This window comes from Pholis gunnellus, assembly GCF_910591455.1.
Source record: "Pholis gunnellus genome assembly, chromosome: 7".
In the NCBI taxonomy this organism is placed as follows: Eukaryota; Metazoa; Chordata; class Actinopteri; order Perciformes; family Pholidae; genus Pholis; species Pholis gunnellus.
In genome coordinates, this window is record NC_136533.1 from 11,713,458 (window position 1) to 11,728,978 (window position 15,521).

The 15,521-nt window shown below is 41.3% G+C and overlaps 2 protein-coding genes across 2 annotated transcripts; both read right to left on the reverse strand.

Moving 5' to 3' along the window:
- Positions 1 to 2,329: 2,329 nt before the first annotated feature.
- Positions 2,330 to 6,512, reverse strand: LOC306698620 (annexin A2-like). Its single transcript, XM_079163010.1, has 13 exons — positions 6,431 to 6,512; positions 5,670 to 5,727; positions 5,446 to 5,539; positions 4,814 to 4,908; positions 4,604 to 4,717; positions 4,339 to 4,429; positions 4,022 to 4,101; positions 3,875 to 3,934; positions 3,545 to 3,638; positions 3,333 to 3,428; positions 3,081 to 3,139; positions 2,707 to 2,829; positions 2,330 to 2,609 (listed from the first exon to the last, which is right to left on the reverse strand). Exons 2-13 carry the CDS (start codon positions 5,715 to 5,717, stop codon positions 2,550 to 2,552), a joined length of 1,014 nt encoding a protein of 337 aa, XP_079019136.1. The 5' UTR covers positions 5,718 to 5,727; positions 6,431 to 6,512; the 3' UTR covers positions 2,330 to 2,549.
- A 206-nt stretch (positions 6,513 to 6,718) lies between these two features.
- ice2 (interactor of little elongator complex ELL subunit 2) lies at positions 6,719 to 15,458 on the reverse strand. Its single transcript, XM_079163691.1, has 15 exons — positions 15,350 to 15,458; positions 13,942 to 14,043; positions 13,501 to 13,840; positions 13,294 to 13,413; positions 13,073 to 13,207; positions 12,735 to 12,851; positions 12,272 to 12,431; positions 11,481 to 11,662; positions 10,603 to 11,383; positions 10,343 to 10,515; positions 10,098 to 10,227; positions 8,885 to 8,969; positions 8,602 to 8,652; positions 7,680 to 7,923; positions 6,719 to 7,127 (listed from the first exon to the last, which is right to left on the reverse strand). The coding sequence occupies exons 1-15, from the start codon at positions 15,361 to 15,363 to the stop codon at positions 6,975 to 6,977; spliced, it is 2,787 nt and encodes a 928-aa protein (XP_079019817.1). The 5' UTR covers positions 15,364 to 15,458; the 3' UTR covers positions 6,719 to 6,974.
- Between the last annotated feature and the right edge of the window lie 63 nt (positions 15,459 to 15,521).

A 15,521-nucleotide genomic window follows, 5' to 3' on the forward strand; every position in this document is an offset into this window, starting at 1 on the left:
AGCCAGAGGCGGAGGATCCGGCTCTACGGTCTGCGCAGAGAAACATCAGCAGAGCGGCATTCTTTAGAAGGAGATGTCCTTCAGTGTGGTGCCAACTCTCCCTGGGGCAGCAGCATAACACACAACCTCTTATTTACCATATACAGGATCTCTCAGTGCCCTTAACGAGCCAGAGTATTCAGCATCACAGAGACAAAGGCCACACTTTCACTGAAGAAGCTCTGGTTTGGGTGAATTAAATAATGATAATTAAGAAAATATTAATCAAACTCTGGCTCTCTCGGCTCCGCAGCTGTGGGGAGGGAGCGGGTCCTCCAGCTTAGCCTGTAGGAGTTCTCATTTAGAGTATGCCTGCGACCTATAGAGCTGCGGGCAAACACACACACACACACACACAAACACACACAGATGCACACAATTAAAAGCAGACCTTGGTGGCCCGCTACTCTATAATTAAACACCCTTTGGTGCTCTGCACAAAAAAATCCGAGCCGGGTTCAGATGTGTCAAGGAGGGAGGGAGATGAGAAGGAACGTTCCGACGCTGTCGGTTCTTTAAGTTGCAAGCTCTGTTCAATGCAATAAATTAATAAAAAGCACAAACTAAAACCTTCCCAATGTGCAGTTGGTGTGTCTGGCGGGCCGACAGCAGCTCCACAGCTGTACTGTGAAACTTTAATGCTGCTGGATGCCTGCAGCGCTGCCTGGGCTTTGTCTCTGAGGTGAATGGGGGGGAGCTAGCCACATGTTCAATCTAACTGGGACAAGTATTAGCAAAGGTAACTGGATTTGTCTGACCTTTCATGCTAAAACCACCACAACAGAGCAGCCCGACAGCTGGGAATGGTCACTGGTCCTTATCAGTGTCTTTGAACATAAAGTAATCAGAAATCTCCTCTCAAATGCAATCCTTATTAGGTGATTATATGGTATTATTCTTCACCTTTTAGGCTCCAGAGTGCTTGTCATTTGGTTCTAGTTGTTATGGTAATGCGAGGTATTCCATCTCCTTCCCAGCATGCTCCGTGTTTGACATTCATGGGGTTAAAGTCCTCTGAATGATGAAGTGCCAGCGTTTGGGACAGTAAATTGCATCGTTTCAATTGAGAAGAGAGTTCCCCTTGGGTTTGCTGGAGGTCCCAACGGACTGGCCTTGAACAGAACAGCATGTTGTACATCTATATAAAAAAGGGAAAAATATGGTGCTGCTTTCCTCTTTATGATGCAAAGATTAATCTGTCACCACACTCGCGCATAAATCTCACTCCCTGCTTTGCAAAATACTGTTTTACCTAACTTTACACTATATTTTATTTTTTTATTGCCTATAAACATAAACCATCACAAAAGGCTAATGTTGTCATCAATATTATTACAAAATGATCATAAATCCAGTGCCTTGCTCAAATCTGAAGCCATTTCTCTCCTAAGCTACTCAACCAGTGAAAATATTAGACAGAAGCATTATTTTATCGGACAATTTCTCTCACAATAATAGATGATCTTCTATCATATTTGAGCCACAGTACACCACTTTGTTTTAGATTATAAGGTCCATGCGCTTTCCCTCACATCCTTTTCCTCATCGCTGTGTTCAGCATTTCCGATCTTGCCTTTTGGGGCCATTTTTTTTCTTATACTTCAGTAGAAATGCCTTGACAACACTGTGGTGGTTATTTCATCCTGAGAGACCACAAACTAAACAGCAGAAACACACTGTATAGAAGCTTGTTTAGTGGTATGCAAATCATCTTTGCCGGAGGTAAAATTAACATTTTTAATTAAAATATTAGCACCAAACAAACACAGAAAAACACACTAATGATTAAATCATCTTGATGGAACCTCATAGTGGAAAGTGTGGAAGATTTGAATCTTAATTCTTTGTACGAAAAGATGCTGTATGGATCATGCATGACTGTTTTCACAAAGTAATACATCTTCAAGTTGGTGCAGCATTGAATCTAAATACCATCATTTCAAATACGGTTTAAAAAATTGGCAAACTGCAAAATAGTAATATTTCCATCCCTTGTGCAAATAAAATATATGTTCTTTGAATGGCTGTTTTATGTATTTACTCTTAATTTACTACTTAAAATAATAAGGGGAAATGATAATGGAACGTAAAAAATGTTTCAAAATATATATATTCAAAAATTCGTGTTTCCTCAGCAGATATCAGATACCATGAGGCCTGAGACACAGAGGAGCGGGAGCTATCTGCTCTTGCTTTTAATGCTACTATAGCGCCCTCTAATGGTTATCTGTGTTATCAACATACAACAATGTCAGAACAAAGCAGTGGAATGCAAAGAAAGTAAGCAATACTCTTACAAAGCAACTTTATTGCCGTTTTGGTACAACAAAAGTACGCTTTAATACAGATTCTTCATGTTTCGAGATATAAGATAAACGTATCTCCTTAAATGTTGCATTTAAATGTGTGCAGAAAAAGTTCGTTCCAAGCGTGATATTCATGAGTCCTCCTCTCCAGTACACCTTTCCAGAGGTGCAACGTGAGGCCCTTTTGATACTGATGATTCATTTTTACTCCTCTGGTCCGCACAGGCCGAGCAGCACCTTCTGGTAGTCTCCCTTGGTGTGTTCCTGCAGAAACAGAGACAGGTTAGAGGTGCTGCATGACAAAAGAAGGCTTACTGTAACTCAGTCAGAGGTCAGGGGGCAGGCTGAATAATTCACTTACCAGAATAGTCTTTTGCAGAGACTCTCCAAAGTTGGTCTTGTATTCAGAGCAGACCTTCTTCAGGTCCACCTCGCAGCGCGACACAATAATTCTGGTCACCATCTTCTCTTTGGCTCCTTTACTCTGAGCAGACAAGCACAAGTCAGCACTTACAAGTTGTACACGCTTTCAACTTAACTACAGCAGCTGATGCAACGCTGTTGTAAGACAACTTCTGCCAACTTTGGATTCTGTGTTCCTGCAGCAAAATTGCACTTTCAAAAGCAGATGTACTTCTTACATCTATTCTAAAAGAAAGGGAAAAAAAAAAAAAAAAAGTCTGGCCCTCAAAATAGCCACATTTCCACAAGAAGAAATAGAACAGCACCGCGTACCTTCATGGCTTCATTCAGTCTGCTGGCAAAGTACAGCTGTTTGTTTTCAAAGCACTTAACTGGAACAAAAAGAAAACCTGAATAAATATCCACAATAACGCGTCTTGTATTTGACAGATGATTTTCTTTTGTAATTTTAGAAGTGATTCACACAACAGTACCTGGCCTACACGGTGAATATTTACTTCAGTAATGATTAAACAGGGTGTAATGTATTAATAATATGAATTATTGATAAAAGATAATGTGTACCTAGCACCAGGAAGGACCTTTGCAAGTCTCCTTTGACTTCCTTAATAATGCTCTCCTGCATGTCGTAGGGGCTGTAACTCTTGTACCTTTGAAACACTAACAAGCAGAGGGAAACAAAGTGATTCACTGATTGTTAATGGGTATTTTTCAAATGTTTAAGAAAAATTAACACTTATGTAACAATGCTACCAAGCAAAAACAGGCGATCTTACCCTTCTGCAGGTGGGGCACGCTTCTCTCGGACATAATGGAGATCCAGGTCGGCACATCAGTTCCTTTTATCTTCACCCCGGCCTCATAGAGGGCCTGAGATGAATCAATGAAAGAGCAACACAAAACTCATTACACTTTGTGGCATAGAAGTGTTGTCACTACTGTTAAATATCAAGGTACCAAAATTAAATATTGTTATTGAATGAGCTCAAAATGATCAAATGAGAGTAAACGCACTGTATGTCACCTGAGTAGTAATGATCAAATTACAGTTTTTTAAATTCGATTTATTTTAGATTCCACAGACAAAGTGAAAACGGGCAACTTACTCTGGCATCTTCATCAATCTTTTCATAGTCTACCATAGCGGACGGTTCTGCTCTCTTGGTCTGCACAGAAATAAGACACAAACTCAGGTCAGCTTAAACTGTCTGGTGTTGTATTAATCATAAAAGACGGTCACTGACAAATCTCACCTGCACCAGAGCCAAGAGCAGCTTAGCAAAGTTCCCGGAGGTGTCACCTGCCACGTCTTTCTCCAGGTCCTTCTTGAACACTGTGGGAAATAATACTTTCAATGTAAACATTTAGCTTTCTCTGCGTATCTAAAGTAATCACATAGCTGTGGAATTTCTGGTTCAAGATCATTGAAGACAAGACTTTTGATGGAGAAAGATAACCTGTACAATAGCCTAATAGTGCATGAATGGCACAACAACCTATAGGTGAGGCAATACATGCTACAATGTATTTCCAGCCCTTCGTATGAATGACTGGGATGTTTTGAACTTACACTCCATGTAGACCTTCTTGATCTCCACCATCTCATTGTTGCTGCGTGAGCACAGAACCTCAATCAGCGTCTCTTCATCTGTTCCTGCGCCCTGAAAAAGGCAGAAATCTTCATTACTTTTTAAGTATGAAACTCTAGGATGAACACAATGAAATCATAAAATCGGGGCGTAGCACAAAAGCAAGTTCTGTAATTTCTCCAGAAGGGGGCAGTGTAACCTTTAAATCTAATCTGCTGATATTGTGTACCAATCTGTGTCCTTTACCTTGATGGAGCCTCTGATCAATGAGGCATCGTACTGGGCCGTGCTCTTCATCAATCCAAGGATCACTGCTTCCAGAGAGCCAGACAGCGCTCCCTTCAGGGCTGAGATCATGTCCTAAAGATAAAACAATGTTACCTGAATGTCTCCGACACTGTTTCTAACAGCTATAGCTGTGAAGCATTTTGGATCGCATCTCGAGGCCGACTGTACCTTCTTTGCCCTCCTTTCATATGCAAAAGCGACGTCTCTTCTTTGGGAGTAGGTCCGCTTTGTCAGGATGTCAATGATGGTCTGTTCATCCACTCCTGTTCATGTTAGAATGAAAAAGACACACACAACTAGAGTCAACTTTTACAGTTCAAAAAACTGAGCTGTGAGACATTCTGTAGGCTAAAATGGTTAATGCCATAGAACAGGTTTGGAGTCTTTTGAACATGTGTGTGTGTGGATTTATCTTTAATTATTTTGAAAGTGCATGTTGAAGAAGAACAATAAACACTTATAAGAGGGCCTGGTAGCAAAGCTTGCCTGCCTGCTTTAACACATGATGTGGTCACAAGGCATTTTCCCCCTCAAACGTCATTAGTAAAGAAACTTAGAACATATTCTTCATAACAACAAAATGGCGGACTGTTGAAGAGGTAGCGTCCAGACTGTTGCCAACGGCTCCCAGCTCTGCCAGCACTGAGGCAGACTTGGAAGTGTTCCCAGCATGGTCAAAACGTTTTTTAAGCCAGGATGTCTGACTCACAAATACCAGCTACTCATCTGTAGAGAGACCAGCAGCACCAAGCACAGATTTCTTTTTTTTTTTAAGCAACACGTACAGTACTACATCTTACCTTTGGTTTTGATAGCGGTCTCTATTCTGGCAGCATCTCTGTCAGGGTCAAAATCCATAGCAGGTACCACAGTGGGGAACGTGGGTTCATGGGCCTGAGGATCCAAAGCAAATCAGAGTGAGATCAAATTGATGCTATCTTTTTTTTTTAATATATATATGTATTTAAAAAAGGTACACCATGTATTGTGTAAGAGTTTTAATAAATTAAATATAGGACGTTACCCCAATGTTGAGAGAGAGCTGTCCCAGAAACTCTGATACCATAGCCATTGTGACTCTCCTGGAAAAGGTTGCAAAAGTGTCAACACTACAGTCCTGTAATCAAATCTCATTGTAATCCCGTCACCAACTTGTCTGAGCTTCATTCAATGGGCTCTGTTTGTTTTGTCTCAAGATATCATCACCTGACCCCACAAAGCCAATCTTCTCTACACAGAGGCAGAGGAATTTAATTCACTTAAGTTGTTGCTTTTGGTACAACTGTGTCACCAAAAAAAAATCACTGTGACACTTTTTCCATTTCATCAAGTTACTGTATAACTTAGTTTCCACTGCTTTGCCATATTCACAGTAAAATGGTTCGACACTACTACCCACAATCCCCTAGGTCTTTGAAATCCTTGTTCAGTCTGACACACATCTCTAACAGCAATCCCACAGAGACACACCCTGGAAAAAGTGCTCCTGTACTCAAGTCTGGTAAAATAACTGAGCACATTCACGTGGAAGAAAACAGGAAGAGGGCTCACACTGAAGAGCAGGGATTCATTTTAACCATTAACCATTTGGTTTGACCATTTTAACTTAACCAAAACTCAAGAAAATAAAACAACAAAACACATTCGCAGACTTAATGGAAATCATGTGGAAATCATTTGCCATGATTGAAAGTTGGGAAATTCCCTTAAACCTCCCTGCAGTGTTACATCTCAGTTACAAAGTCAGTTAGTCCGCATTAAAATGTAGAACTGCACTGAACTTACCTTTGTTGTCAACGTTGAGATGATGCAGAGATTTGTCCAGGCAATGTATAAATGGAATGGGTGTGGAGGTTCAACTTTTTTCTGACAGGAAAAAAACTTCCCCTGTCACCTCCCCTTTCCAAGCACTCATGACTCCACCCTTTAACACTGTAGCTCAAAGTTTTAAACACACACACACACACACGTGCGCACACACACACACACGTGATATCTAATATTCACACCACACACACACACGTCCATACAAACTGTTACAAAGATGTGAAGAACTTCACCCCATATGGATACTTGCACAAAAGTTTATTGTTTTCACAAAACACAACAATTAACAAAATATACATGTCTCTGAACAAAATTAAAATATAAAAAAAAAAGTATATTTTCTGTACTCTCAAAGTGCTTCAGAATTCACATTTATGTTTACGGTCATAATGTATTTCCAGTATGAAATTACAGATTGAATAAGTGGTCTTGTTTCCTCTCCTTTCCTTAGGCGTGCAGGTCCAGCTCCTCACCTGACTCACCTTATATGAAATGATAGAAGTTAAATGGAATTCTGAACGAGCTTTTTTATGTACTTGTTACGCCTGGCTGCACGTTTCTTTGGTTTTTTCTTCTTGTTGCCCCCTGCATTCGATTTGTTCTGTGACTGCCCAGCTCCATGGCTGTTGGACTGCGATGACCCATCTTTCGCCGTCTGGTAGGATAAAGGAAGGTCAAATTATTGTAGATTTAAATTTCAGTAGCATCATACCCTCAAATGCTTTGTTTAGTACAAGCATCTGTGGCGAATGTTGACAATCCCATTGCCCTGTTGAAACTTATTGCGAAATATTTGCCGTTGCAAGTTAAAAGCAGTTTAAATATCTTTGAGACACTCATTGGATTCCTGTCTAAAATTCCATGTGGCAGAGTCTACAGCACTAACCCTGCTGAGCTGTTGTTGATGTTGCTGTGCTCTCTATTGTTCCTGCGTTTAGTTGTGGGCTTGTATAGGAAAACTATGCAGTATTGTGCTGGTTCAGCCTGTCTGTTAAGAAAACAGCCAAGAGTTTTGCACTCAAGAGACTTCATGTCATTTATCTTGGCTTTTAGAGAATCCCCGTTGGTGGGTGTGGACTTCCTCGGCATTAACCAATAAAACACTTCCTATTAGTTCAAACAACTTATCATCTCTTGCCATCACTTGTGCGGTCATGACCTCCAGTGCTTTTGTATTTTTTCACCGTGTCATCTATCAAGTACACACCTTTGTGAAGGATTTTGGTGGGAAGGTGCAGGGGACACGGCCGTGTTTCTGGTGGAAGGGCAGGACCACAGCTGGATCAACAGGTATCCAGGGCACGAGGCCGGACGCTGGGGGCTGGGGCACTGAGCTGTGGAGCTGCTGCAGGTTGTACGCCCCCCGACTCACTTTCCCATTAGCCGCTTTTAATAAGGTCACGAATGGTTCCCCTGCCTTGTGCGCAATCAGATACTGTCCTTCATCTAACCTACAAAAAAAGCAAACAAAGTCATTGAGGGTGTGTTAAAAGTCAAAACCCACACACTGAATCATGCAGCATTCTTAGTTCCCTGCCAGGTGACTGGTATGGGGGTGAACAGAGTCTTAAGAAAGCAGAAGGTGACACATGTATTGTGTGTCGATGAGTAATCGATTGCGTAACACAACACAAAGATGAAGGGAAACTAATGTCATGTTTTTAGCCCAAGGCTGACCGGACATCTTAAACAGAGCATGAAGACAAATAGACAACTCGTCTGCAGATGTGGTCCAACTAAAAAAATATTAGTTCATACATGTATTGTGTTTTTATACACATTAAATATGTTCTGTGCTTCCATAAGGACACATTAATTAAAATAAAGCTGCAAAAATTATGTTTTTGCAAAAAGACTTACAAGAGAATACACTTTCAACTACAAACATCTAATCAGTGCATCCTTGTGTACAAGTGGATGCAAATTTGAAGAAATTCCCTCCAGACGTTCCTGAGATATTGCGTTCATAACAGGACAGATGGACTTACGTACAAACATACGTCCAGATGAACGGACCGACAACCCAAAACATAATTATTCTGGCATTACAAAAAAAAGGGGAAAATGAGGATGGAGGAGCTCAGCACTAATAATCTAAAACAAGACAAAGAATGTCTTCAACAACTCACCCAGTTAGCTTCTTCAGTAGGTGGTGCAGTATATTCAGGGACTTCGATGGCCTGTGGATGGAAAAAGAGACACCAGCAAGCTTTAGTCCCTCTACTTTCAGTCCGTCTACGTTAGTAGTAATCTAAATTTCAACACTAATTAAGATGACAAAACCAGAGGTTGATGAAAAGGCTTGGATTATTGATCAACTCTCAAGATGAGAACTTGACAAACTATATAATCATACTGGGGCGATGAGGCTAATCCCAATCATCTGCACACATCTGTTGTAAGGACACTCACTTGAAGCCACAGGAGACGTTCTGTTTCCAGTCGTCAGGCAGCTTTCTCAGCAGAGCTACTTTTGATGTGTGCGCATTGATGTGAGCTACAGAGACAGAACGAGAGGGTGAGCGACACACTGAGAAAGCAACGAGATCTAATGAGCATGCACACCACGAGCTTCCCTTCATCATCAATCCCATTTCTAGTGCTTACAAAGTAATTAGTCGCTGTTGATTCGCCTGCATTGTTACACTCTTGAGTGGGTGGTAAGAAAAGCTTGTTGGTCCCGTCTCCTTTCATGCCTCCCACTCCAGCATGTAATGTCTGCTTATTTCAAGAGGGCCTTCCTTCAATTATGGGCTGTTTCAGGGCCGGCACCCACAGCCAGAAATACACAACTGGGGAATGCCACGTGATAAACCCCATGATGAACTACGAACCACTTAGAAAAGAAGGAAGTCTTTTATCAGCTGTGTCATGAAGTGAGAAATAATCTATACCGTTGCACATAGCTGGCATATAATCCCTGTTTTCTCACCGGCTATTCCTTGTCCTATACTATTGACGGATAAAGATAAAACGCTTTTTAAACTGCAACATCGTCTTCCAAAAAACATCAATAGCGAAGCTGAATATAAGAAGCCAGGCTATACACTTGTTGTACTGTCAGTGACGCTGATGAGAGATCCTGCCTAGTGTGTCAACTATGCCAGGAGACTGGACAGGCGTTTAACACCGAGACGGCTTTTAGCCATTAAATCATAACGGAGCCGACACCTACACGAGTCCACACGTCAGTGAACCTAGTACAGAAAAAGGATAGATCTTTGAGCTACAGATAAGCAGTACATGTAAGCACACAATATGCATTAAGGGAATTTAACTGAAGTTCAAAACAACATTTAGCTGAGTTCTGCTTTATAATTCCCCACAATCAAATGTGGCTGTAGTTATGGCAACAAAGTAAACTCATTCACTACACACAGTCACAGCAGGATGGTGAGTCATCTGAAGACTATTCCATTGGTTTGTGGGAGGATTTGCCATGTGGACTCTACTGAACCCTCTCAGGAAATATTACTTTGACTATTTTCCTGGCAATTATTTTGAAACAAATTAAAGGCTGAAGGCGCACTCCTCCTGCACTGGAACTGAGAGCAATTTGGTAACATTTATTTCTTAATTTTCACTGAATTTAGCAAGAAAACGATTGCAGTTTTTGTTTTCTTACCTATGTAGGATACAGTGCTGGAGTGGAGCAATGTCTCAGTCCACAGCTGGCAAGCCTCACTGCTGCTCAGACACTCGACACCATAATTCAACTGGTACTCCAGCTTGGGAAAGACATGCACTGGCACAAACTATTGGGGAAGAAAACAGACAGACATAACTGTTGCATATATATTCATTTTATACTTTAATATGTGAAAAGACACTATTAAAATCTGGAGGATGAAGTTAAACTAACATGTATACCTGGTTTTGTCTGTTGTGGCCTAGTTTTCTGTTATGGGTCAGTGAGACAGAGCTGCGCACCATGAGCAGCAAGTCTTGCAGACTGTAGAGCTTATAGAGCAGGTTTCCTTCCTCTGGGGCCTGGTAGTCTTGTTCATCTTCAATACCAGCCTGTAAGTCTTGTGACAGGATTTCTGTGTGGGAGGCAATGATGAACTATGTTAATCAAGCACATAAACACAACCTAAATCCACAAGAATGAAAATGAACTTGACACTAACTTTTGTGCTCTGTAGTAGTAATGTTGACCAGCGGTGCCGATACGCAGGTCTCGCCATCCTGGTTCTGGTTTCTCTCCAAATATGAGGAAACGCAGGGCTTCACCAGAGACACTGGGTGGGAGTGAACCGAGGGTCCCATGCATCGGGTGGGGGAGTTGGTTTCCTGGGACATGGTGGAGCCTTTGGCTGCGTCACTGGGAGAGTTGAACATGGCAGTCTGCATGCGCAGGATCTCACCCAGCTGGTCGCCAGATACTTTCGCTCTTTTGAGTTGTCGCCTCTGCTTCGTACCTTTTTGAGGGGACGCTGACTCGGGGTTTACAGGTACAGACTCGGGGACGGGGATTATCGGGGGGTCTGCAGCGCGCGATGTGGTCCGTGCGTTAGCTGGAGACACCGAGTCATCAATGACCAGCTTCTCGTCATCCGAGTCTCCTATAAAAGGTGGGTCTTCGTCACTTTGTTGAGCAGTGTCCGACCTCATTTGTTCATTTTTGGGGGCAGTGGCCTCACTCTCCTCTTTTACGGGACCATTCACATCTGTCGATGAGCTGTCCATCTCTTCTTGTGAACTGCCGCTAGTGTTTACAAGATGCTCACTGGACTTTGTCGTCTTAGCTAAAGGCGGGGAACTTGGAGCGTTTGAACTTTTAACACATGCATTCTGCATCTTGGGGGTTTTAATGGGGGGCGCCTCTCCAAATGTTTCCAGGTCAGCGAGGTCCACCTCAAAGTCAAGACCATCGTTTCCAGAAGACACCAAGTTTCTTTGTGACCTCTCCTGATTTAGAAACAGAAAACAAAGAATCGTTGTTCAGGTGAAGTAAGACCCCGTACATGACACCACGTATAGGACTTCTATTTGCGCGACTACATACGGCGTGGAGTTGCTGGTGATCCTCAGGAAGCTCCGTCATTAAATGGAACACATTTTTACTGCCTTGCTTCTTGATGGAAAGCTTCAAACTCTCCTCGTGGTAGACATGTGACCTCTCTCTCACCGTCATTTCAGTCTGCAGCAGGGGTGAGTCTATGTACACAGTCTTCTTCTGGCTACTGCCTGTGAATTTAAGATGTGGGAAACAAAAAGGAAATGTGAAACAGTGCCACCCTGAGGCCATTCAACGTCACTACACACTGTGCTCTATCACTCAAAGTGTCTCACCTCTCAAAAGGACAACCAGATGACTATCTTATATGTGCTGCCAATGTGAAACGTGTTGTTCTTTACGGTGAACGTAATAACCTTGTGTCATATATATGTATAGATCCTTATATTCTAAAATGTCATGAACTTGTTACAAAAACATGTCATCGCCAAATAGCAATTCCTATCTTTTCCTATTAAATTTACATTTAGCAAGGAAGCAAATAGATTTTTGTGTTGCTTGAAATTCAAGTGTCATCCGATACAAAAAAGAAAATAATAAAATGTAACTCCTCATATAGGCTTCGGTTTTAACATTCTTTGTACACACACTGTTATTTGTATTCTCTGGCATTTGATGACTGAAAGTGAACAGCAACACAAAGAAGAGAGAGAGAGAGAGAATAAAGGAGATGTCTGGTTCTTGTTAGCATTTTCACTCATGGAAGCAAAGCCGTAATTGGCCCTAGTTAACATCACCTCCACTATAACAGCCTGAATGGCCGACTGATGATGCTGTACCTTTTTCTGGGTTTAATTGGACACAAACAGGCAGTTCCCATTGCTCTCCAAAGTCAGGACCATGGTTGTCTAGCAGCCTGACGAGGGCATCTCGAGTCAGACACACTTCAGGCTCATAGCGGGCAGACAGACTCTCGGCATTACTATCAGTGCTGATTTTCTGTGGAGAAAAACAAGACTCGGTCACACGACCAGGACATCGACTCCATCAGTCAAACATGACTGTCTTCAATGAACTGGACTTTTGACTGTACCGTGTGTGTGTGTCCCGCATCTTTCAGAAGCACAATTAGCATCGGTTTTGCTGAGCAAGACATGAACACCCTCTGGTGTCTTTTGTGAAAACTGCAAGAGCTAAAATGGATTTAACAATAGACCTGCGGTCATGAATCCCATTCTAGCCCTAAAACGTCTTTGTGACTTACTTTATTGGAGTAATTAAAAAAGCGAGACAACTGCTTACAGCGTGCATGTCCTTGGCTTTTTTAGCTGGAGGATTCTCTGATGAAACACTCTGATAATCCGATGCAAGCTGTGCATCAGCAGGCAGTATCTTGAGGTCTGTAATATCCACATCGCCCTGGAGAAATAAAAAGGGTACAAACATGGAAATAGAGGAAGTGAATCAACACCGAAAGACTGATTCTGCAATTCAACACTTCCAAGTTGTAACGGTTGAATAAAATACTGGACAATGGCATTTAGGAACAAGATATATGTATATGAAGTGGTTATCCTACATATCTGTTATTAAAAGGAACAGCTCTTGTGTGATACTTAACACTTCAAAAGGTAGATTACCATGGTCAGCAGCTGTTTCTCAAAGGTCAGCTTCAGGCCTGGGTCGAATGTTCCGCCTGTCAAACTAGTCATCTCATAGATCTGATAGAGCTCAGGAAATGCCTGAATGTGCTCCAAACACCCCCCGAAGAACTCCTGAAACACAAATCAAGGCTCAATGTTTGAATGCTTATATATAAAAAAAATATATATATATGGTGCAATCCTTGTCGTATCAGTACCTCTGAATATTGCATCGCTCCCTGTGATATGAAGTTGTAGTCGTCCGCACATATTTTGGCCACATCTTGCAGGTACCTCATGAACTGCATCACTTCATTGTTTACTCGGGCCTTCAAGTTCTGAAACATTAGAGCACGCAAGTTAAAGAAGGGATGCAACGAGGTCTGGCAGGATTAAAAATACCATTAAGGAGATAATGCTGTTACCTGCGGAGGATCTGTTATTTTCTTACTCATCAAAATGCCAAGATACGCCTTCTGTTCGTTGCTGGACAGGCTGGACATACATGGGACAGGCAGTCTGGGTTCAGGATAAGCTGCAACCGTCTCATTCTCAGCCTGCTTGAGCTTCACTCTGGATTTTTTAGTATCCTTACATTCTGCTGTAACTCCAGCAGCATTGTCAGGATCATCACTATCACAGCCGTCCCAACAGAAGACATCCTTTCTGATGCAACCGTTGTCTTTAAACTCTGCAGCTGCTTTTGTGGAAGGAGAGCCGGAGGCGTTTGCAGTCCCACATCCCTGTTTATTGTTCTCCACTGGACTTTGGTGAAAAACAACATGGAAGATAAACACTCACTAATTACACAGAAAAAAAATGCACCTCAACTGATGTATTATTAATAAGATTATTCATTGACATACCTTTGGAGAAAGGCCCATAGTTCTCTGATATTAGGTGCAAGTGAATATTTGTCATAGAGGTCTCTGGTAAAGAAAGGAGCCTCAGGGACTGGAAGGTCCTCCCTTAAATTAAAAAGAGAAAATAAATCATATTAAAGGGCCTGTATCGTACACAAAAATTCACAACTGTTTCTGTACTGCTTTAATACTGGGAAAGACTTCTGTTGGCATGTAAGACAGGGGAACTTAATTGGTGTTTACACATTTTTGTTGTAGGGTAGAAAGTTAAATAAATAAATCATTCTGTACACACATTTGTTATATATTGGATGGATATCCAGCAAGCAACAGCTGTGGGAAGTAAGCAATCTATATTTGGTGCAAAAATGTTTTAATCAACAATTAAATTGTGCCATTTGTGTTGGTTTCTTCCTGATTGACTTCAAATAGCCAAAGATCTACCCTTTATCTAATTTTAATATGACAACATATGTAACGCTTTTGTGCTTCAGGATAAGGCCAGTGGTGTTATGTTTTGAAGGTAAATAATAGGATTACATTTCTAAAATGTTTCATAATGTTACTTACTTGTGATAACGGAGTAAATACACTAGTGTAACGCTACCTGTAAGTTAGTAGTCGGCTTGTAATTAACGTTACCTACACACGTGCTACAGAGCATCAAGTCAGGAAACCGTAGAATACACTTAACTTCCTGTTTAAACCTTCAAAATAAGAGCTAATATTAGGGTAATCGCGACGTCGTTGTGATTTGTACAATTGGTTAATTTTTAAACTTAGCGTTCTGAAGTAAGAACACATATGCCGAGTTTATGCTATATTAGTTATAAGTTAGTGGTATAATAAAAATCCTGCCACGAAGACGACACAGAGGCGATGGTTAATACAATGTAAATTAATTCTTAAGATCAATAGTTACATTATTATTTCGCCAACAGTTAGCTTGTAGTTACGTTCGTCACAACTACACATCTATGGTTTAGCGACAAAATGGTTCAAATGGTTGAAAATCAACGCACAACATTTTGGTCGACTAAAAAAAACTGTTTATGTTATTGTTAACATTAACTTCTGGTCTCATTAAAGTAGCTTGACTGTAAGCTAAGGTTAGCATAATGCAACTCTCTCGTTTTGTCTTCCCCGGTACAGACTCGTGTTATAAATACAAGCACGTTAACGAATAAGAGCTGCAATACAGTAACACACTGTCCGGTTAAGTGCATTTTTAATATCCAAGTAATTTAGTTAGCCAACACTTGGTTTGCATAGTTAGCTGCCAGTCAGTCTCTCCACAACACTGGGACGCTAACTAGCTTGTTAGCTAACATTAGCTAGCCCAAAGTTAATGTATGTTGCCTGAATTATACCAATATGATATTCTGCAAACTGCAGTGACAATATTACTCACCATACCAGCTCCATTATGGTCAATACTAACAAGCAGTCCTTAAGAATGAAGCAACTGTAAATGTACGAGTTAGCGTTAGCCACCTAAAACGTTTGACAGATGACATTCTTCGTCTGGTAAAATTATGTTGACATAAAGCGGTTTGTATGCTTTGCTGCCCCTTCCGGACATT

Bases quoted from the DNA above. Each gene is read 5' to 3' on its own strand.
- LOC306698620 (XM_079163010.1), bottom strand. From the start codon at position 5,717: ATGGCTATGGTATCAGAGTTTCTGGGACAGCTCTCTCTCAACATTGGG. The intron at 4,102-4,338 runs GTAAGTTCAAAA...TATTTCCCACAG, and splicing joins CAAGAAGGTCTACATGGAGT to TGTTCAAGAAGGACCTGGAG. The intron at 2,610-2,706 runs GTAAGTGAATTA...CTGTTTCTGCAG, and splicing joins CTCTGCAAAAGACTATTCTG to GAACACACCAAGGGAGACTA.
- ice2 (XM_079163691.1), bottom strand. The intron at 13,414-13,500 runs GTAACAGCATTA...CTAATGTTTCAG, and splicing joins AAATAACAGATCCTCCGCAG to AACTTGAAGGCCCGAGTAAA. The intron at 8,653-8,884 runs GTGAGTGTCCTT...TTCCATCCACAG, and splicing joins AACGTCTCCTGTGGCTTCAA to GCCATCGAAGTCCCTGAATA.